General features: G+C 42.5%; 1 protein-coding gene across 1 annotated transcript in view; it reads left to right on the top strand.

The window, feature by feature from the left end:
- The window catches only part of LOC130477006 (uncharacterized), a 95,058-nt gene that overhangs the window by 57,003 nt on the left and 13,624 nt on the right, over positions 1-24,431 (top strand). Inside the window, exon 9 of the mRNA XM_056849003.1 lies at positions 13,806-13,964. Coding sequence (XP_056704981.1) covers positions 13,806-13,964 — 159 coding nt within the window. The remainder of the gene's footprint in view (positions 1-13,805; positions 13,965-24,431) is intronic.

Raw genomic sequence — 24,431 nt, 5'->3', positions numbered from 1 at the left:
GATAGAAAGTGACCCTCTTTCTTTGCAGAAAAAAAGTCGATCACGTTGCTTGAGACTAACATGCCCTATAAAATGCTGCATAGATGTGGCGGTCTGCACCACTTTTTTTGGGGGGAATGATGAATGTAACTGAATTTGTTCGGTCCCTTTTCTGAAGTTACGCTGCGGTCTGGAAGCTGCTAGTGTGTGCTGCTTTCCTGTGAGATGCGTTGGGCCTGATGAAAGAAGCTCGTACTATGGTTCTCTCACCAGAGAAACTGGACCAACACTGGAATGGAAGAAGTTCCAGTGTGGGCTTGTTTACATTACCCACTGATGAGAGAAGCAGCCAAAATGCACCAAACTCATTGCAATCATCTGAATATAATAAGTTGGGCCTTTGATGCTGAGGAAGGAAACTTGGCAGGTGGCTCCAGTCATGGAAGCTAATACTAGACGTCTTCATTCTTGGGGTAAATATTCTGAAAAGATGAAGTACAGGTTTGAGTCCGTGGGAACATTCCTGCGGACAGACCAATTCCCTCCAAAGAGTATGACTTCCATATACCCCCCCCCAGTCTGCTGCAGCCCAAAATGTCCCCCCAAATACTGCTTTAGCTGGACAAGCATCCAAGAACAGCATTTCAGGGGCACGTTTTGAGCTGTAGCAGGAGGTCAGGGGAGGCCAGAAAATCACACTCCACAGACACATGTACTGTCTGCAGAAATTGTCTAGTGGATCAAGGCACAGGTTGCATCCTTCCTGTAAGGGAGCAGCTGTCAGCATCTTCTGTACCCTTGGTAGGTCAGAGGGTTAGAATGTATATAAATGAGGAGGTGTTGATTGTCCCTCTTATGATGCCTGCCTGCTGTGACAGTGAGGAGAATTAGAAAAATTCCCTCATGATGTTAAATTACATTTTTTAGAAAATGATAAATGATAGAAGATTTGGTTTGAAACAAAGCAAACCTTTGGGAACATCTCTAGAAGAGTTTTGTGTTCCAGCCACAGGTTAAGCATCAGAATGATCATGCTGCTTCTAAAACTTGGAGGATATATTTGAACTGACAATGGTTTTCCTCCATCTGCTTCCCTGGAAGCAGTGGGCTGTCACAAATTAGCCTGAGTAAGAGCCTTTTCTTTTTTAAAAACTAGAAAAGAAAAGTAATTTTTTTCCGCCTTTGTAAACATATTGCGTGTAGAGGAAACATAAACAGGTTGGTGAGGGGAGAAGGCCAGTGTGGTACAGAAAAGGACAGGGTCAGAAACTCGACAGATTTACTACAAGGTTCTCTTAGATTCTTATGGTGCACGGATTAAAGTTTTTTGTGTATTTATAGTGTAGCAATGACATTCAGCTTACAGTCTTTGGATATTTTTTTTTACAATGCGTTAATCATGAAGTCTAATTATCCGCGTGAGAACTGGATGCCTTTCAAATGAGCAACAATCAAAGTATAATACTTGCATGTTTTAAATGTATTTGTATTGTGTTTCGATCTTGATTGAAATTTTGAAACATCTTTATATTCAAGTCTACCTTGAAGTTTGTACTTAAAGTAGAATTGTAATTCCTCTGTTTTTAAAACAATGTTTCCACGATCTAAATTACTAGAGCTGCAGGTCTGTGCGTATGCACCCGGGAGCAAGCCCAATACTGTGGGACTTGCTTTGGAGTCAACATGGATACAGTTGTGCTGGATATCTCATAGAATTGCAACAAGCAGCTGAAATAATTATAAAAACATTATCTACCTGAAATGCCAATTTTCCTTCTTTCTGTTCCAATAACCAATACCATTAATCCTGATTCACAAAATCTAACAATATATGTTAACACTAAGATGTTCCATACTCTTCTTAATCATATATCTTTCTGTTTCCACTTTCACATGATATCATTTTTGGTAATTATTCATAAATTGAAAGCTAATTCACAGTACTGGTAGTTGAGCCCACCCCCCCCCAATAACCATCAGCAACAGGCAGAACAATCCTGAAGGTCGCCTGCGCTGTGGCAGCTGGCCATGGCACAACTGTGATGCCACTAGTTCTTTCCCCCTGCATTGTGCAGAGGGTTGGACTAGATGACCCTGGTGGTCCCTTCCAACTCTATGATTCTGATTCCTTAAAGAATTTGGTTAGGTGGCGGCTGGCAGGAAAGAGTGGGTAGTTGGGTTTCATTGCTTGCAACCGCGCTGTAGCGTCCCATACAGGGGCGGGGCTGTGAGGACAGGGCAGGCATAAATCAGGAGCTGGCCGGTATGGGATCAGCGACGCCCCCTTGCGCTTACACTGCTCCTTGGGAAACTCCGCCAACCTGCAGCACCATTCCCATTGGAAACTAGCATGCAGCACCCAAGGCACTTTATTAGTCATCTAATGGGGGAAGGGGCTGAGGGAGCCAGAGACCATATCCATGAAATCATGGGGGAAATGAGTGTTCCTCTCCTGGGGTGGCGTCATTCAAAGTGGGGCGGAGCCACAAATGGAGCAGCTGGCTGCAGACAACTGTCCCCTTCTGCAGGCAGGCTTGGTCTGTGGCCAGGACACATTGGGGCCAGGGGAAAAGTGGCTTGAGCCAGTGTTTCCTCTGTGAGATCTTCACCTGCAGAACAATACAGACACGTGCAGCAACAGCATGGGGGCAAGAGTGCCTTGGTGGGCACAGGCATGTCTGTCAGGGATCAACAGGTGATAAAGGACTTCAAAGGTCAAAATCCTTCCCAAGAAGCAGATTGACTTGTATTATCCTAAAAGTAGTTGGTTGCTTCCATAGTGCAAGCAGTTATTTGCATGGACGAGCTAAAGTGGAATCCTGTGCTTGCCAAAAAGGGCAAGTCCAGCCAGGATAAATCATTCACTACAGCAAAAAATATATTAATTTATTGTGTGCCTGACTGATTTCAAGTTGTGCTCTTACACTATCAATGGAAGAACTCTGAAGCCCAGTACTTTGAGCTGAATCTTTTAAGTTGTTGTGTTAATTCAGAGGTCATAGAATTCAGTTGTAAGAGAAGGCAAAACTGGATTTAGCTTTTTGACATTGTGAATGAAGCTTTGTTGTGTCTCCCAGTATATCGTAGAAAGTGTAGATTCCGTCCATCTTCCCCATCATGAAACGGGAACAGCCTGCAATATGAGGGATCCATGAGTTCTGCTGCCTAGAGTCTACCAGAAGCCAAAAGGCAGCACTGCTGTTTTGAACACACAGTCAAGCTCTTGAGGGTCAAACCTACACAGGCAATGCAAATTCATGTACTACAGCCATGATAGCTTCTCTTTCCAAGGAAAAGCAGCTTCTGAGGGGACTCATTTTAAGCAGAGAAATGGGAGATTGGGGGGGTAGTTAATTCCCCCCCCCCTTTGACTTTATTGTACTTGCCCCCCAGTTTCCATATAGATGAACAGGAACAATGCAGGAAAGCTATTTGGAGAAGAGCAGGAAGAGTTCAATACTACCCTTCTAACCATTCTTTCTCAAAACGAGTCTCCTCCTAAAGCTACTTTTCTTCAGAAAAAGCGAATGTGAGGGCTGCCTTACATGCATTTGTGTTTATAATGTGTAGTTGCCTCTGAAGCTCATGTTTTTCAGATGCTGTCAGTTGTTAAGCAGTATTTCAAGACCACTGGCAAAAATCACTAGCATTATCAGCTGTGGGAGCAGTTAGCTGGAGGCTGAACCATGAATTACTGAGGTGAATGTAGAAATGAAAAGATTAATACACAGGTCGGTAGTCCGTGCAGTTTAATTATCTGCGCATATTAAAAAAAAGAGGATTTTGAAGTGTATGCAAATAGCTGCTTTGTTTTTTATGAACTAATCTGTGAGCTGCTATTTGGAGATTTTTGTCATCGTTAGTGGTGATGGATACTAAATGAAGACTGTGTTTCCAGGCATTAGCATACAATGAGTTAAAAATTAGGATTAAGTCCGTGTGATGAATTTCTGGAAACCAAAGACTTCTCACAAAGAAATGCACAGAAGCTGTGGAAAAGGCTCACTCTGATATTGCTGACGTTGGTATTTCAGTCTGAAGCTGAGGCACACCAAGACACATGTTTACATTATCTTTCCAGGTCCAGAAACAGCTTTCAGTTGATTGCTAAACGATTATTTCTCTTCCTCTTCCAGTTTGCATTCTGCTGTAGCATACCTCCTGTGCCTTCCACACAGAGGACAAGGAAGGAATGAGGGGCTGTTTGTTGAACTGGCTAAAAAAGCAGGTGCTTCTTCAGTGTAGCGTATGTCACAAGATTCAAGTGTGACAGATTCCTTGTTTGGAGTAGTGGAGTCTGGCTACAGTCACCCCAGTCCTTCCTCTCCCTGTAGGGTTGCCGGCTCCAGGGCAGAGCTTGAGGAGGGCGGGGTTTAGAAGGGAAAGGACTTCAATGCCATAGAGTACAATGGCCAAAGCGGCCATTTTTGCCAGGGGAACTGATCTCTGTCATCTGGAGATCAGTTGTAATAGCGGGAGATCTCCAGCTAGTACCTGGAGCTTGGCAGCCCTGTCTCCCTGTAAGTTATTAGTGCTCTCAAAGCTGATTGTACCAGCCGCTGCCTGTCTGGTGGGGAGATCCTTGTGTGCCGCCCGCTGCTGTACATGATGGTCTCCTGAGTTGAGACTAGTAGAGCTGCATAGTTCCCATGCCACAGCATTTATGGGAAAGTGTTTGAGCCAGGAGTTCTCATTTCATTGTAACTGTTTGCAAGGCCATGAGGACCCAAGTGGGTGAGTTGTGGTGTGCTGTATTCTCATAGTTTGTGTGGTGCTTTTAATAACCTTCCCAATCAGTTTTGCAAGATGGCATTTAGATAGTGTTTGCATTTTTCCTCAGGTAAGTTCGAGAAAGATGGCATAGCCATTTGGTGAAGACTTGAGAGCCAGCATGGTGTAGTGGTTAAGAGCGGCAGACTCTAATCTGGAGAACCGGGTTTGATTCCCCACTCCTCCACATGAAGCCTGCTGGGTGACCTTGGGCTAGTCACAGTTCTCTCAGAACACTCTGAGCCCTACCTACCACACAAGGTGTTCATTGTGAGGAGAGGAAGGGAAGGCAATTGTAAGCTCCTTTGAGACTAATTGAAAGTTGAGAAAAGCGAGGTCTCTCTCTCTCCCCCCCATCCCCCCATCCATCCACCCATCTATCTATCTGTCCACCCATCTATCTATCTGTCTGTCTGTCTGTCCGTCCGTCCATCCATCCATCCATCCGTCGCCAGAACATAGTAAACAATTACAATCTTTTAAAGGATTTTAAAAGGGTAGGGAAAGCAAGGTATAAAAAACACCTATTCTTCTCTTTTTTCAAAGTATAATTTTGTTGCCTGACAGGCAGTTGTACATTGTTGTTTCAGTTTTAAAGGAACCTTGTTTCTTTATTGAGCACATTTGGGTCCCATTTAAAAGCATTTTTCTTACAGATTTTTAAATTATTTTTCCATTATCTTCTTATTTTGCTGGTGCCAACCAGGTTTGAGTGTGTTTTGACAATAGGCCTAGCTTGCCTGAATCAGCTGACCTGGCAAAAATGAATTAATGAATAATTCACACAGATGCAGGCCTAATTATCTCTGATTTGTTTTTTGAATGTAATATCCGCCCTATATGAGAACACAGGCACCTAACCATCCCTAGAGAGCTGTGAACAGTTACTTATGGTGTTAGTAAGCAAGGACATTTAATGCCTTAGGTTAGGGAGATAACTGGTAAGTGGGTGGCTGTGATTAATTATGGAACAGCCCCTTTATGGTTTCTTCCATGGAGGTGGAGGGAAAGGGGAAGGGGTTGCTAAAGTGTTATGGATAAGCATATGCTCTGGAGAGTGCAAAAACCAAAGGAAAATAAATTAGTATCTGACAGCTGATTCTTTCTGCCGATGAATTTGACGTTGTGATTTAGCAGGATTTCTTGGGTGCTTGGCATCTCCCGTAAATTTACTAGTTGGGCTAAATTGTACTAAAAAAGACTCCTCCGTTACATGCACAGAATCAAGCAGACATAAGAAAATTCACATAAGTGTACATTCATTTATTGGTGAAGGTGAAGTTGTCTGTATAGTTAGGATTCCTAAATAAAATAAAATTACTGGCAGCACTTACTGATCCCTAATGAACTTCGCATTTAATGGGTATTGTGCCTTACTCCCAATGTGACTCTTAAAGAAAGGTTAGATGTAAGTCAGATGTACACACAAACTGCAGATCAAATATTTGTGTCAGAATCAATATAATAGAAACTAGTCTGCATATAATCTTCAAAGGTGGCAAAGGCAGTCTTGGAAGGAGGCATAAATACCTCTGACATGATCCAGTCTATTAAAATAAATTTACCACCACACATAAATACATATTATACATACATATTAACAAAAACAAAGAAAAAGTTTGGCATTGTTTATACGAAGTCAAAGCTTGCTTATTAACTTTTTCATGTTCAATAGTCTACAACATAAAAGTGTTCAGTTTTGGTAATCAGTTCCACAATCTCGTACCACTTTCAATATCTTGAGGTTTTTGCAGCAAGGTTAATTTGTGGGTAAATGTATAACAGTACCAAGCTCTGTGTCATGATCTAATGCCTTCCTCCATTTCTTAATGAAACTAGGGGTCAAAGTATTATCTTCCAATAAGTATAATCAATTGACATTGTACTTTGATTTTGTAATGCACAAGTTTCAGACTTATTCATCTAAGACCTTAATTCTCCACTAGACAATTTCTGATTTACAGAACTACATAACTGCCGGTATTGAAATAAAGGAATAGCATAATTATTGCGAAATCTCACTGCTTCATAAGGGATTAACATTGTTGTCTTTAATTATCTGATAGAAATGAGACAAAGGCACATCCGTCCAGTGCTTGCATTGCTGCCTAGTTCATCTGATCCTAAGTCCAAATTCCACTATAACTGATTCTAAAGGGGATATGTGGGGTACTAATTTCTTTTTCCATTTATCCTAAACTCTTATTATAGCATGTATCACAAAGGACAGAACCCAGATAGAACCTCTACCTATTAGTTTTTTCCACCCAGATCCAATATTTTAAGGGATTAGACATCATTGTTCAATCAATATTGCAGGATCTAGTTGTTCATTGAACCACTGAGCCAACCATTAAAATTTGGCTGCATGGTAATAATACAGTATGTTGGGAATCACAAGCCCTCCACATTTCTACTTCTGCTGTGACTGCTTCCAATCGAGTGGCCCATTTTGTGTGTGTCCCACATCCATGTAAAGTTGATTAGGCAGTACTGTAGATTGATAAACTCTTTATATTCTACAGTCATATTATCTCATAGCACAACCACCAGACAGGCCACCAGAAAGAAGTATTAATCTCTCATCAAAGTTCAAGGAATACTGTATTTTAAATCTATTTTACAAAAATAAGTATTCCCATTACTCTGTCACATAATTCTGCAGATTGTAGACTCTGTTAACATCCTTCTTAGTCCTTCATGTCTTTTGTTGCAGCTTCAGTTCTTTTGTAAGACAAAGATACAAATGTCTGTAGAATCCTGTTTTCTCTTGTACCTGAATTTCACAGATGGTCCAAAACTTGTGTCCAGCCATCCTCATTTACATTTATATGGAATATAAGAATGTGCTCTCCAGGCTTCAGGATTATTCAGGATTGGCATTTACTTCCTTTCATAACTTGCTTCAAACACTGTAGTTAGAGTCCTACAAACATCAGTTAGTTTATTTTGTGTGTAGATAATTAATCATCACTTTTCATGCATTGGTCTGTATGGAAGACCTAGTTATTGATGTTGCTTGCCTCTTACCTATTTTTTTCTTGAGCTCATTGGTTCGTCTCTGGGAATATTCCTAGCAGTTCTTACAGCTGCTCCTCTGTATACTCCTTAAAAACTGCTCTGGAGCTGCAAAGTAGTACACCACCTTCATTGCTAAGGAACCCTGAGCCTGATTTTTCTTCTATGTCTTTCTGAACATCCAGATTTTTCTCTTCAGTCCTCATGATTTCCTGAGAAGGTTCTGAGGATAACTGACCTAGGATCTACCAGGGGTGTGGTAGTCTGTAGGGCACGAATTTCCCTGGAACTCCATCAATGAAGGACTCCTTTTTCACATCCATAGGCTTTGACAATAAGGAAAGGGACATTATCTAGAAAAGTTTAATTTATAACAATATGAGAAGGGACAAGTGTTACAATTAGCCAGTCAGACATGAATGCTCAGTGATTCTTCTGGTGTACTGTCTCACAAACTGCTGCCTCAATATATTAAAAAGAAATTCTGTGAATAAGCCAGTATCTCTGGATATCTCCAGAAGCAGTTTCATCTTGGATGATGTATGAAGGGATTATCCTTTCACATTCAGGCAAGCAACGTGCCATATATGACTATCAAAAGCAGCTTGAGTAAGCTAGCATAAGAATTGTTCCATAAAATAATGCGCTATCAACCTCCCTCATGAAAGTTATTACTGACCTTGGCATGGTTATAGCGCTCCTGCAGTTCCCTTCCTTTGTTGGTCTCCAGGAAGCTATGTTGGTTTTATTTTACTCTTTAAACAAGCATAGATTCTTTCAAACCTACAAGAATATAAATTAGTCAGTGGGATTTAAAATATTTAAACAGGTTAGAATAGACAATCTACTGTGGGAGAAAACAGGCAACTGAGTTATTCAAGAGAACAAAACAAGGAAAGTTTAAAGTTAAAAATGTACTAGATATATTCATACAGAAAAAACTGCAGTTAGAAAATGGGGTGCATATATATTACTCAAGTGTGTCTGTGCATGTGTATTTTATTTTTTATTTATTTTTCAATTTTTTATCCTGCCCTCAATCTCCGGCTCAGGGCAGGTGTATCTATCTCAGGGTGTATCTATCTGTGACTTGTGCATGGGAGTTTGTTTCATTTGTTTTGCTTTTGTTACTAATTCCAAAAGGGACTGCTTCATTATGGATTGTTCCATATGGTTTTGTTTTGTTATTATTTCCTTTGATACTGTTCAGTTTTCATAATTCTATTTTTTATTTTTTTCCATTGGTTTCAATGGAAGACACCCAGTGGGGGAGAGGGAGATGAGATGCCTCCTGCAAGTCCTTGCAGGTTCCCACACATGTATGTGTGTGCGTGTTCACACATATGTATACACACACACACACACATACTGAGATGTGTGTGTGTGTGTATATATGTATATATATGTGTGTGTGTGTGTGTGTGTGTGTATATATATATATATATATATATATATATATATATATATATATATATATATATATATATATGTTGATCCTTAGGGTTGTATAATGTAAACTCAGTTAATCATTGTGCTATTACCTCCTGATAATACTCATATGCTTACCAAAGATCCTCTTTGTGTGTGTGTGTGTGTTAAGTGCCGTCAAGTCACTTCCGACTCATGGCGACCCTATAAATGAAAGTCCTCCAAAATGTCCTATCTTTGACAGCCTTGCTCAGATCTTGCAAATTGAAGGCTGTTGCTTCCTTCATTGAGTCAATCCATCTCTTGTTGGGTCTTCCTCTTTTCCTGCTGCCCTCAACGTTTCCTAGCATGACTGTCTTTTCCAGTGACTCTTGTTGTCTCATGACATGACCAAAATACGATAGCCTCAGTTTAGTCATTTTAGCTTCTAGGGTCAGTTCAGGCTTGATTTGATCTATAACCCACTGATTTGTTTTTTTGGCAGTCCACGGTATCCGTAACACTCTCCTCCAACACCACATTTCAAAGGAATCTATTTTCTTCCTATCAGCTTTCTTAACTTAATTGTCCATAATACTATCGTTCCAATGCAGACTCACTAATTACTGCAGTATGCTCTTGGATTAGCATTTCCACCAATGTTAGTTACTTATTTTATTTTAGGGGTTCACAGTATTGAAGCTGTGCTATCCCTATAGCACCAGAAAAACAAACAAACCTGCACGCTATTAATGCTTTTAAATTTATATATCTAAAAATGGGCGGTCATTCATTGAAAAGATTTTTTTTAATGCCAAATGTGTCTTGTTTACAACTGGTGTAAACATTTTTATTCGTGCACCTTTTTGCCAAAAAAGACACATGTGACAGTGTACAGTCTAAGAACATTTTTTTAAATTGCTGAAAGAAAGCAACAGCCAATCAAGCAGCGCAATGCATATCTCACGGCACCAGACTGAACATGCCCACTTCAGTACAAACACCATAGTACTAGATTTATTATTTAAACTGCCATGGTTTTTAGATAGTGTAATAATATAGCATGATCTTGATGTCAAGGTCAAAGCCAGAGATTATCAAAATGAAACCTGGATTTGTAATAGAAGCAGACCTCAAGCAGAGAACTGTCTCTTTCTGTCAAATTGCAGCACACGCAGGTTGCTGCCACCAACAGATAAAAAGAACACATGTGGTTGCTTTCCACAGTAGAGACAGATCATGATGAGACAATACTTCACAATGAGACAGCGCTTCCTTTGCCCTGTAGGTGGCAGCAACTTGCTACCGTAATGTCTTGCAGTGGCTTTCCTATTTAACTGATGACCATAACGCTTTGATAAACCATACAGAGCAAATTAATTAAAAAGCAACTTGTATGGTAAATATTGTTGGGACCCAGTATAATCCGATGGGCAGTGGGTTGGACTTGGCTACAGGTAGCATGGTTCTGATGTCTATGCCGTCATTGATGTCCTTGGTAGTGAGTTGTGGGCTGTGATGTATTGGCCTCAGTTCCTTATCTTTAAAATAGTAATAGTGGCTTTTTAAACAGAGCTGTAGTAAGATAAAAAACTATATGGTGCTTTGAACTTTAAAGTGTTATTGATGAGTGACTTCTCTTGAAGGAAGATGGAATACCAGTGCATTCAGTCTCCCTCTGAATCACCACATTTAAAATGCTACCAGGCTACTTATGAAAACTCAGCAACTCAAACCAGCTACATTTCATGCTTTTACACCACTGCCTTCTCCATCTTTTTTTGTGGTCATATTTATCGTTTGCGTTTTAATTCTTCTGAAAGGTGGAGCCTCACAATTTCTCCTTCAATGCTGTGTTACTCTCGGAGCGTGCTCCTCATGATATAGACGGGCATTTGTGAAAGCACATTATCATGCCTAAGTTGGGCCATGTACTTCCCCTTCATATGATTTAGCAGCTGCAAGTCACCTCACACTGCAAGATGGAATAATTTTGGTAAAAACAGATACAACTCACTTTGCAGGAACTCCTCTTGGAATAATAAATGCGTTCTCTCTGTGAGTTATCTCAAGTTCAAAAAACGAATGAGTGAAATTGCCTTCAGTGCTAGGCAGAAGCATTGTCTGCCTTTCTCTACCTGACCTTTGAAACATTAATCTGTAAGAGCCTGTTCCTGAGAAACAACCATAAGACAATGGTGATATTCTTTGCCTGTTAGCATTTACTGAAAGTCTTTAGCTGTGATGGAAAAAATAATACTGAACATCTGTCAAGGATCCTGAAGTATGCAGGGAATCCAAACAGTAACACAATATGCTCTACGCGTACACTGTGTTGGGTGGTGGTGGAGGAAGAAGAGCAGGACTGCTTATTACATGGAAGGACAAACCACAGCTTGTCAGTATGAGAAGATCCCTTGGAACTTCCTAGGCTCAAGCAAGGCTTTTCCCTCCCTCCCTTCTTCAGGGCGCAGGAACTGAACACTTCCTGGCTTGTAACAAACTAGCCCCTGTCATGCCATCCACATCTCAAATTGTGCTTCCATTTCTTGCCTGCAAAGCAGAGTGCCAGTAGGAAAGCTGCCAACTTCTCAGTTCCATTTTTTTAATGGACAGACTTCCCTCATGAGAGTTCCATATTCAGGGTTTTATATTTTTAGCGCACAGATCAAAAACACATCGGGTTGCATTTGATTTATAGTAAATTAGACTGTTCACAGTGTTTTGACCTCTGATTCATGGCACCCAAATCCTTTGCGGAAAAAATATTCTCTCCACAACTCGCTCTAGGGCTTCAATTATTAATTGTACACTTTCAAGAGGTTTTGTAGCACTTATGTAGCCATAAACTTCAAATGAAGCACATGAGCAATTTAGTCATTAAGAACCTGACAGCTAATTATACCTTCTTAGTAGACTGTATTTTTAACTTTGCTTGCATTGCTCTCAGTATGGAAAATACTTATCACAAGGTTTATAGATACATGCTGTGTGGTAAAAAAATATGACAATGGACAGAAGGATGATTAGACAGAAGTACTGTGAACATAATCAGTATTTAATACCATATAATTCTGTGGCTAATTACACCCTGATTTGTCTGAAACGGCAGTTTCAAAACCAAAACATGAATAATTCAAAGATGCTATGTCTTTGGGCTTTACTTACAGTATGAATCTCTAGTCTAGTTGAAACCCTTCATTCAGAGGATACAGATGCCTAAAGTGCATTGTTGGTAGACAGTGAGTAATACACAGAGCAGCGCAATTCAATCGCTAAAGGAACTGTAACTAGAAAAACTTCAGGGCTTGCCAGCCAATTACTCCTTGACCTATGAAAGGGTGAGTGCCAAAACTGTGTCCCTGATTGAAACTCCTTTACTTTGGCCTGTAGAACTCAGTGAGAGCAGTTAAGAACCCAGCCAGCCTTTATCAATACAGGTTGCTCCTTTAGCACCCTACCCCGACCCTAGCTACTTGGCTTATTAAAATGCAAACAAGATAGAGTTTAGGATCTGGCTTTATCTTGATGTTGCATTTGTTCTGAGAGATGAAGAACATGCATTTTTAAGATGTTTAAAATATTGATCACTTTGTATGAACAATGCAAATAGATCAGCACATACCAATCTGTTATATATTATATTCCTGCTAATTAGGGCTGTTCATATTTGGTTTACCGAGCCGCAAATATACCCAAAATAAGCTGCTCCTTTGCCTCAGTGGACACTTCAGGCTGCTCCAGGGACAATTTGGATCTGGCTCACTGGCAGCAGCTGTTCCTGCTGCAGAGAGCTGTGGCCAGACAGGGGGTTCTCCCCCCCCCCCATGAGGGGGAGATGGGATTCCTCTTTCCACACTGTGACATTCCCCCCATTAGTTTTGTGGGGCCCCACTTGTGTATATATATGAAATGAATAAATGGTGGCAGTGTGTGAATGGAACAGTGCTTGAACCCCCATTCCAATAACTCTGTGTGAATGAGGGCTTGTTATTAAAGGGGGCTGGGCTACCCTGTCTACAGATGTCTATGAGTGACTGAGAGGACCTGAGAGGGAAAATGGTCAAGACTCTCTCTATGTTTTAAAGGAGAAGAGGGGTGAATGTGGTGTCCTGACTTTCTCGTAGCCCGGAACCTGAGAGAATGGTTGTAGAGGGTGGTAGGCAATCTGTGTGAGTGAAGAAGGGGCATCACAAGATACTATTCTAGTTTCAGCAGCAGGTCCCTGAGGTGGTCTTCAGGGATCTGTGCAGTAGCTGGGGCAGGGATCTGTGCAGTAGCTGGAGGGTAGGTCTGGCCTTCAGAGCAGCACTGAGGTAAAGGCAAATCTGGGTTTATCTAGGTCAAGGCTCACAGAACAGAAGCACCCTAGCCATTCGAGCTGTTTGTATCAACAAGTCTTTCTGCTTAGCTCTAGGGCTTAAATATCCTGGAGAGAAAGAAGCCCCACCTGTTCTACTCTGTGGCCTGGTTTCAGGAGGCAAGTAGCTGACACAGCAGGCAGATAAGCACACATGTATTTATTTTACCCTCCACACATTTTGTATTTGTCTCCCCAGTATCTTGTGGAAGAAATCAATGTATGTTTAGAACAACTGTCATATTAAATGCCTTATCCACGTCTTTTGCAGGAAGTATTGGAGTACTCCTTAAACGAGGAGTTTACTGTGGAAAACGTGCTTGCGACACTTCCAGCCTTCCCCAAGGGTGGCCCTCAGCAGCGTGCTAAAAGGGCAGCAGAAGCTCTAGTGAAGGCTCAAAATTATTCCAGGCAAATGGCAATGCAACAGGTGAGGAAATGAAGGTTTATTGGAGCTTAAAATTCTCTTCGTAAGAGCTTCTGACCCACTTAGCGGCCAGGGCTCAGTTATTCCTTGCAATGTATAAAGGTTGTACCTTATCAAATAGCAATGTATAAAGGTTAAAATTCCTGTGTTCAGTTGTTGTCTAGTTGCAATGCAGGCATTATTTTAATTCCCTGCTGGCAATGTCATTTTTTGCTGGGCTTCCTGGTGGAAGCAGCGGCAAACCACCTCTGAACGACTCTTGCCTTGTAAGTTGGCTGTGACCTGATGGGACTTTCCTCCACCACCACCAAGCCTATTGACTTCAGTGGACTTAGAAGAATATAACTCTCTTTAGGGTGTCATTTTTGAACATGGGTTGTGGATTTTCTCACTTTCTGCCCCTTTCCAATTCAGGAGCCAAAGTGCTTGCAAATAAAAAATTAAAGTACCGAGTAGTTGGGAAATGTAAGGGGAGAAAAAAGCAAAATTTAACAAGAGCTCAGATGTCTCACCAATTGATTTTTGTGCAAGATGTACAGACAAATCATGGTTTTTGCTCCTTGATTCCTTGCCCGTCTCTCCAAGAATCAGTTCATGCTTGCACGCTCTCACAAACTGCAGGTCATCTTGCTGTATTGCTGGCAGAACTTCCTCGCCTGTGCATATCTATTGCTTTTTGGAAACCACAGCAATACTGTGAGGAAGCTGAAGATGGGCTGCTCTTGGCAAGCCAAGCTCCCGAATAACTCTTATCTTCACGGTATGGTTGTTTCACAGCATCCCCCTCTCACTTAGCATAAGAACATAAGAAAGGCCCTGCTGGATCAGACCAAGGCCCATCAAGTCCAGCAGTCTGTTTACACAGTGGCCAACCAGGTGCCTCTAGGAAGCCACTAACAAGACGAGTGCAGCAGCACCATCTTGCCTGAGTTCCACCGCACCCAAAATAATAGACATGCTCCTCTGATACTAGAGAGAATAGCTGTTTCCATCTGTATAATTGTAATCTACAATAAATGCTTCTGGGGATTTTTTTTCATGGGAAATGAAACTTGACATGGTGGAGAAGATCACTGGCTGGATCTCCCAGATAGTCATTTTCATAAACACAGCTCTAGGGGATCGAGATAAAGGCTGAGGGTAATAAGGCAGAGTTCTCTGGAAACTGCCACAGAGCCACCAGTGGTTTTCTGCTCATCTGGACTCTGTGGTCAGGAACAGCCCAGACCATTAATTGTCACTATGGGCATAATACCAAAGCACATTTTGACCATACCAGATTCAAGCTGCCATTTCGTGGCCAGGGTGGTATAGTGGTTAAGAGTGTTGGACTAGGATCTAGGAGACCCAGGTTTGAATCCTCACTTGTGCCATGGAAGCTTGCTGGGTGACCTTGGACCAGTCCCACTCTCTTGGCCAGCCTACCTCACAGGGATGTTGTGAGGATAAAATGGAGGAGAGGAGAATGATGTCAGCTGCCTTGGGTCCCCACTGGGGACCAAGATGGGGTATAAATGAATTAAATGAATAAATATTAAGCTACTTGCTGGATATAGCTGAAAACCATGGTATAGCTTCCCAAACAGTAGCTTGGCATTGCACATTAATTTTGTTTTAAACATTTTGTAAGAATTTACTCGGATACATTAATTCTTGTTCAAATATATTTTAGCAGTTAGTCAATGAGTCAAATTGCTAGCAGGTCTTAATAGGCTAATGACAACTTTATAAGGATTGTACTAACTTTGCATGTAAATGTTTTTTTTTTAACTTTTCTCTATTGAAAATACAATCAAACTCTGACTATGATTGTACCTTTCTTCTTTCATCAAAATGTTGCATCACCTAGGAGTCTCAAACCTTGGATTTGAACAGTCATATATGTTTCACTATCAGATGTTTGGCAATTTAGCACACCCCTTCTAACTAAGATCTGTGAGTGAAGCTTTTTTGAACATCTGGTTTGAGACTGCTGCAGATGATAAATGGGGTTTTTCCCCAAGATACCGTCTGCAATCCAAAATGGCTGATATGATTCTATACCAGGCCACTGAGTCTGGATCAAAGAATTCACACCGTGGATGCATGGACAAACGGGATTCTTTTACAAGCCTGAGGGAAGGCTCAGGTTTGCACAAAAATCTGCAATGTTAACCCAAATGTTTTCAGTGAGTTTTTTAAGACCCTCCCCCTCAAATCATGGAAGCAATGTTTGCTTCTTTAAGAACAATGGTCCACAAAGGTCTCATGAGACTGTTGTGAGATCTCAGTGGCAATATTGGGTGTTGCTAGGCAACCTGCAACAAACATTGCTGAGGATTTTAAGCCTCGGTTTGTTTGCGTGGGATTCTAAGCCTCGGTTTGTGTGTGTGTGTGTGGGGGGGAGACTAAAACAAATAAAAGGCTGAAGGAAACGATGATATGGTGGGAAGTGAGAGCAGCTAAAATGGAAGGGGAAGATTGGGAGGGGAACATAAAAGGGGTTGTTAAGGGAAGGGTGGGGGCAGAAGTTGCCGGGGGGGGGGAGAGAAACAGAAAAAACAAGTCAGTGGTTGGGAGAGAAGGAAGGCTGGGAGCATTGCCAGGGGAAGGCAAGGAGAAAAAGCAAGAAGAAAGAAAGGAATAGGGAAATGAGATTCTTATACATGAATTCTCCTGTGTGTGTGTGTCGATAGAGAGACAACAAACTGGGCTACTGGAGCTTTGTTTGTTTGGTGGCAACTAATTCTGCAACTGAAGGGGCAATCTCCATTATAAATTGATCTTGGGACTTTTCTCATTGGTGGAGGGAACTACTGTGGCAGAAGCACCAAGTAAATCTGCAGGCTTGAAGAGCAGTTCTTTTCAGTGTGCATATAACTTCTTTAAATCACAGTCATTCTTTTTTTCGTTTTCTTTCTCAACTGAAACTTTAGTGTCCTAAACAGAGTTATAACCTTCGAAGCTCATTTGTGTGTGGGTAAAGTGCCATCAGGTCACAGCTGACTTATGGCAACCCCAGCAAGTGGCTTTCAAGGCAAGTGATAAACTTAGGTGGTTTTCCATTTCCTACCTTTGTAGAGGCATCTTTGGTGGTCTCCCTTCCAAGTACCGGCCCTGCTTAGCTTCTGCGATCTAACAAGATGGGGTTATACCATGCCACCTTCCCCCCTTAAGCTCATTAACTTCATTGTATTTAGAATGGTATAGCTCTGCTTAGGATGGCACTGTTAATTGTCAAAATGATTGTGATGGATTTCTCTGCCTCTCTGGTTTCGAGGGGAGAAGGAAGGCTACAAATGGCATTTTAGTTCCTCATCATAATTGCACTGGGCGAGATTTGCAACTTTTTTCTGACATTGGGGAAGGCTCATTAAGCCGAAGTTTGAGAATGCACATGATTAAATCAAGGAGTTTTACATCTCTTCTAGGACTGACATTAATAAAGCTTTTGCTAGTCTTTACTTTTTGAAGAGGGAAGCAGGGAGGGACTTAACCCAATTTTAGGGCATTTGGATGCAACAAGCAAGGTTGGTCTCAAGTTTAATCCTTGTCATCTCTGGATAAAATGATTTTGTATAGCAGGAATGGAGGATTGTTCGCCTGAGACCATGGTAGAGCTCCTGCGAGTCAAGCTAAATAGTGTTGGGCTAGGTGGTGAATTGTCTGACTCAGTATAAGACTGCTTCTTGTTTACTTCTAATGAGACAAGGTTCCATTAATAGAAATGTCACTTATTTATTTTAAAATTCAATTCTGTGCATGAAATGGTTTACAAAAGTAATATAAAATGCATAAAATAAACAAAATAACAGCAATAAAATCTAAGCCCAAGACAAAACAGCCCACAACATTTTATATACAGGTTGAGTATCCCTTATCCGGACTGCTTGGGACATGAATTGGTCCATATTTCAGATCTTTCCGTACTTTGGAATATTTTGGAATTTTTGCATATACATAATGAGATATCTTGAGGATCGGACCCAAGTCTAAACACAAAATTCATTTATGTTTTAAATATGTTTTGTATATACTCTGTACACATAACCTGAATGTAATTTTAAACATTTTATAATAATTTTGTGTACATCAGTGAATAATTTTGTGAACCATCAGTGGCACTGCGGAGGGCCTACATGCTGGCTCAAAAGGCATCCCCATTCATGTTAAGGCAGTCCAGTCTGAAGGTTTCAGGACCACAGAATCATGTTGCATGGTTGTCAGTGTTAAAAAGGTCGAGAGGGGAGCTTTTGAATCAGTAAGTGATAGTACTCCTAGCAACTGCACAGTTTCTCAAAGAGCGAGGTTGGATCCAGATGTTCATCCAGGCTTTTGTCTTGATGGGACAAGGTCAACTTGATGAAGATAGATCAGGTCCCTCTAGTACACCTGCCTTCCTGTTGTCTCCATTATGTCAGGATTCAATTTCAGCCTGTTCACCCTCAGACAGCTGCTGCTGGAGATTTTGATAAATATATAGATGAGAGGGGTCATTGGCATTGATTCTACCTACTCATGCTACTTTGAACGTAGGGAGAAGGCATGATAGAAAAGTTTAAATAAATAAAATATTCACACTAAGCATCCGTCTTTCATTTAGATACACAGACTTTCCTATGACACTTCTTGCCATTGTCTTGTTACCAGGTTAAATTTGTATTACTGTTACAGTTGCTTGCATGAATTTATATAGCCATTTAATTTGCACGGCAGTTTAAAATAATAATTTGAGTTCCAAAGGGGTCACTGTGTTAGTTTGTTGCAGGAAAAATAAATAGGACTCTTAAAAGGCGAGCAAATTTTATTGCAGCCTAAGCTTCCATTGACACCAGAATAATATATTTTAATCTTTAAGGTGCCACATGGTTCCTGTTAGAGAGCCAATATAGTGGCTAGTGTGTAAGACTAGGGTCTTGGGTGATCCACGGAGGGGCCGTGGCTTGGTGAAAGATCCTCTGCTTTGCATTCAGAAGGTTCCAGGTTCAACCCCTGGCATCTCCAGTTAAAAAGGACCAGGCAATAGGTGATGTGAATGACCTCTACCTGAAACCCTGGAGAGCTGCTGTCAGTCTGAGTAGACAATACTGACCTTGATGAGCCAGTAATCAGATTCAGTATAAGGCAGTTTCATGTATGACCAGATCCTCATGTAGCTTGCTTGGGTGACCTTGAGCGAATCACACTCTCTCAGCTTAACTTACTTCACAGGGTTTTTGTAAGCATAAAAGGGAGGAAGGTGAAATAATGTACATCAATCTGAGCTAGGAAGGGTGAGATAAAAATGTACTAAAACAAATATAAATAAGATAGGACTCTATTATTCCTTTTCTAGAAGAAGAAGAGTTGGTTTTTATATGCCGACTTTCTCTACCACTTAAAGGAGAATCAAACCGGCTTACAATCATCTTTCCCTTTCCCTCCCCACAACAGACACCCTGTGAGGTAGGTGAGGCTGAGAGAGCATGACTTGCCCAAGGTCATCCAGCTGGCTTCGTGTGTAGGAGTGGGGAAACAAACCCGGTTCTCCAGATCCGACTCCACCGCTCCAAACCACCGCTCTTAACCACTACACCACATACAGAACTGATACTAAGGGAATGCAGTAACAACTCCATAGAATTATAATAATTACAATTTATTAATATCCAACAACTAAAATAAATTAATGGTTATAATATGTTGTATCCAAAAGAACAATGAGAAGAAAAATGGCCACCAAACTGAATGTTCTGTAACTGAAAAGTAGGTTGTCACGCTTCTCCTTGTGCAAGAGGTTACATAAGTGGTTCATCCAGGACTGCAGAATCCTGTTTCCATCTTGAAATGCATAGTAGAAATTTGCACAGCATGGGTTTGGTACTGCATTTGAAAATATGTCTAAAATAATGCTGGCTGTAGCTTGAGGCTACCATCTTAACGACGGGTTCTTGGGAGTAAGACCTACCTGATAAAATGAATTTCTGCATAGACTTACTTAGGCCTGTCCCATAGTAGAATGCTTTTTAACATTTGCATCTTTTCTTGTTTGTGCAAGCGCTGTAAAAGGCTGTAAAATAATGGTTTCATTATTCCATTTGTGCATAACCGTACACAAGCGGAAGAACATTTTTGGAGCTGTTTTTTCTTGTGTGTGGTGTAAAAGAGCCCTTCCATGAGTAGAAGATACTTCCTTTCAAGCAGAAAGGCACCTTTTATCCAGCCCATTCTCTTGTGGGTTTTGCTGCTGTTTTCAGTTGTCTCATCTTCAAATGATTTGATCTTGTGCCTGGGAACGTACATTAGGTCACCAACAGAGTCTGGCAGCCAACTCACTCCTACTTGCGACAAATGGCCAAACATTTTGGAAGTCAAATTTTTCTTAGGCCCATTTCATAATGTTTATTTTTTCTGTGGGATGTTGAATTCTCTTGGGGGGCAAGAAGACTTAGCTTTTAATGACTTTCTACAAGGAACTTGCTTTATTTTTCTTTGTTTATCTGCTGCTACTTGAAATCACAGTGATAATGTAAAATTAGCAAATTGTGTACAAAGGTAAAGCATTCGTATCTCCCCAGTACATTCATGTTATTTTAGTGCTTGCTGTTGATCCAGGGTCAAGGATTTTGTTAATCTTGTGACGTGTGCAGCACCAAGAACATTATAAGAACAAATATGGCTAAAGATGAACTATGAAAAAGCCATAGAATAATCTGTACTTTAGAAACTATAAATTTATTTTTCATCTGCGTGGCTTCTATGCAGTCCCACATTGGGGGACTGTGCAGGCACAGGCCAGCCACGGATAAGATTTGTCAGCTTCTAGCAAAATCTAAGAGAGTTCTCCCCCTCCCCTTGGGGCATGCAATCTTCCCACCCATCAGTCACATGACCCAAAGGGGGAGGGAGCACTCTTCCCTCCAGTTCTCTTTCTGCCGCCACGGAGAGAGAACGTGTTAGCTTCCTCTCTAGCCATGGAGTCCAAGAAAGCTCCACTTTTCAAGAAATGTACCTCTTGTGGTACCAAGATGGCGAAGACTGATCCTCACCTTGAATGCCTCCTTTGTTTGGGGGAAGGCCACATTCCTGCAACTTGTAAAAGTTGCTCCAAACTTACTAACAAGGCCCTGAGGGTTCGGTTGACTCGCCTGCTCTCTCATCTCTACAAGGAGTCTCTTCGTCCACGAGGTAAATCTGCTGAGCCTGGTCCTTCGACCGGTAAGCCACATTCGGAAGCGGGGCGGTCCTTCTAAGAAGCCCTCTTTGGTCATTGTTCAACTGGCAAAGTTTACTGCCCCGGGTTCGTAAGATGGCCGCGGCCGCAGCTCTTCGTGCCATGCGTCCCGCTCCAGATTGACCCAGTGCTGATCACCTTCCCGTTCGCCGAAGTCTCTTTGACGCCGATCTCAAGCCACTCATCAATCGGCGTCGCTCGCCTCCGACGTAGCTGTGCAGCAGCCTATTACTATTGAGGATTTGCCTCCTCATTCCCTGGCTACCCCCTCGGTTCCATGTCCAAGCAGGGTCCAGGAAGACTCGGCTGAGTTCAAACAGCACCTCCTTCATCTCTACAAAGATGTGCCTCCGGTGCTTACAAAATCCCTATGGCCTGATGATAAGGGGCCTCGTGCAGAACCTGCAGAGCTCCAGGATGGTGCTGTTCAGCCACCCCTCCCCCTGCGAGCACCCAACAGGACTCCCGACAGTCGGTCGAAAAGACCCAGGTGGAGTCTCCGAAAGGTTTGTCCCATCTCGAACCTGGCCGACGGCCTCGACATCGATCGACTTCTCGATGCCATTCTCGAAGCCCAACTTCATCCAGAGCCAGTCAGCGTCAGTCTACTTCGCGCCGTCGCCGTTCTTCTCGTCGGAGCTGATCCAGTCGTCTGAGCCGATCCACTCGTCGGAGCTGATCCCATCGTCGCAGCCTATCCGTTCATCGTGGCGCCGATCCACCTCTCGCCATTATCAATCTCACCGATCTTCATCCAGACAGTCATCTACCGGACATAGCCGTTTACTCCGCTCATGTACTCCAGCTGTTCAGAAACTCCGTTCATCATCCAAACAGTCAATCACCGGACATAGCCGTTCAGTTCGCTCACGCAGTTCAGTTATTCAGAGGCGCTGTTACTCTTCTAGGAGCCGGTCTCCCTCCCGTCGGCGCTGAGATGTTTCTTGATGCCGATATCCTACTCCTTCAGTTTACGCGAGCTCTTCGTCAACCGTCGTCGTCACCGTCACTCCCGTTCACGTTCGCCTTCTGGAGGCTCTCGTCGACGTCAACACACACCGTCTTGCCATCCTGATGATCACTCCAAAGATTCCGTCCGTCCAAGGCAAGCGTTGCTTCGCAAGCCTCCTCTATCCAGGTCTCCTTCTATATCAAGGGACACTGATCATTCTGAATATGACGCCTCCTTCTCTCCTGGTTTGGATGAGGATGAGGAATCCCGCGCTTCAGTTTCCTCACCCGAGGACACTGTTGGGGACTCTAAACTGGTTCTTATACGCGGAACAATTAATCCGCATGGCGAAGGCTCTTAAAATTGATTTTAAACCGGAGGATTCCGGTCCTATAGATGATATAATGGATATCCTCCATAGCCCTGATGTAGGCTCTGTGGCCCTTCCTATGATAAAAAGCATTCTCGAAGTGGTCCGTACCAACTTGGGCTAAGCCTGCCTCAGTCCCCTCATCCACCAAAAGGGTAGAGAATCTATATAAGATTCTCAGGGAAGGTGGAGAATTCCTTTACCAGCATCCCCCTCCTAATTCCATAATAGTGGAGGCATTGCCTGGTAAATATAGGTCACATTCCTCTCCGCAGGATAGAGAGGGTCGTAAACTGGATGCCCTTGCTAGAAAAATTTATACTTCTAGTGCGGTAGGCCTCCGCATTTCCAATTTCCTTGCTGTGATGGCCAGATATCAATCCTCCCTTTGGGATCATGTATCCCCTCAAATTTCCGTCCTTCCTGATGACCAGCGTCCTTCGGCGGTAGCCATTCAGTCCGAGGGCATGTCTTTAGCATGACAGCAGCTCACGGCGGCACGCCACGTGGCGGGCTTGTCCAGTAAAGCCATTGCTTCTGCCATAGTCATTCGCAGACACGCTTGGCTACATCAATCTGCACTCCCCTATTATACTAGGTCACATATCGAGGATCTTCCGTTCGAAGGGATGTCCTTATTCAGCGACCAAACGGATACTTTCCTAGATCGCTTGAAAAAGAATAAAGCAAATGCAAAGTCTCTAGGGATTACCCCTCAGGCGCCCGACTTTAAGCGGCGTTACTTTGGCCGACAAGCCAACCAGTCTTCCCGCCCATACCGTTTCCAGGGTTCTTTTACACAACCTTCATTTCGCCCTTCCTTTCCTCGCCCTCAACATGAAAGGAAGTTCCAAAACAAAAACAGGGTCCGCAAAGGCCCCAGAGGGTCTCCGGGCCGTTTCAACAAGCCGAAACAGGCATGACTAGACGTGTCCGTTTATTTTCTTGATCGCCTATCTGCTTTCTACCATGCTTGGTTTTCGATTACCAATGGTGTCTGGATTCTAAAAATAATAAATGTTGGTTACTTCATAGAGTTTGATATGTTACCTCCACATACCCGTGGGCCACTCTCCAACACCGGCCCCTGACCTACTTGTGCAAGAGGTTGACAGTCTCCTCTCTAAGGGGGCTATTTCAGAGGTTCCATCTTCCGACCAGAACTGCGGGTTTTACTCCTGCTTTTTTCTTGTGGTTAAAAAGGGGGGGAAGCACCCTATCCTGGATCTCCAGGACCTTAATGTTTTTATTAAGACCAGAAAATTCCATATGCTCTTGCTCCCAGAAGTGCTTCCCCTCCTGGACAGGCATATGTGGTTCACAGCGTTAGATCTCCATGATGCTTACTTCCACATCGCGATTCACACAGTGTTGCCAATACCTGAATGTAACGGTAAATGTTACCAGTACAATGTGTTGCCTTTCGGGTTGTCCACGGCCCCCAGGACCTTTACCAAGTGCCTTGCAGTTGTGGTAGCTCACCTTGCCCTGAAGGGTTGTGTAATATTTCCCTACCTCGACGATTGGTTTGTCATGGGTCCGTCTCAGTCGGAGTTGGCCACACAAGTGGATTTAGTCCTTTCCGTCCTTAACAATCTGGGTCTTTTAGTTAATTTTTCCAAGTCCAAACTTGTCCCTGCACAAGTACAGACTTTCATTGGAGCGCGTTTGGATCCTGAGCAAGCCAAGGCCTTCCTCCCTGTACAAAGAGGTCACGCCATTCAAAAACTGGTGGCTAGGTTCACTAAGAAACATTTTCAGACAGCCTATCATATACAACAGCTGTTAGGCCTCATGGCCTCCACCACAGTCATGGTAGAGTTTGTACGGCTCCGTATGCGCCCGCTCCAAAACTGGTTCCTCCGGGCGTTCAGGCTCAATGTCGATCCCCAGTACAAACACCTATCTATTTCCAGATACGTCATTTCCTCCCTGCAATGGTGGGCGCATGATGTC

Source organism: Euleptes europaea, chromosome 4, assembly GCF_029931775.1.
Source record: "Euleptes europaea isolate rEulEur1 chromosome 4, rEulEur1.hap1, whole genome shotgun sequence".
Lineage (NCBI taxonomy): Eukaryota > Metazoa > Chordata > Lepidosauria > Squamata > Sphaerodactylidae > Euleptes > Euleptes europaea.
Note: the sequence above shows the minus strand (reverse complement) of the source record. Positions and strands in the feature narration are given on the sequence as shown.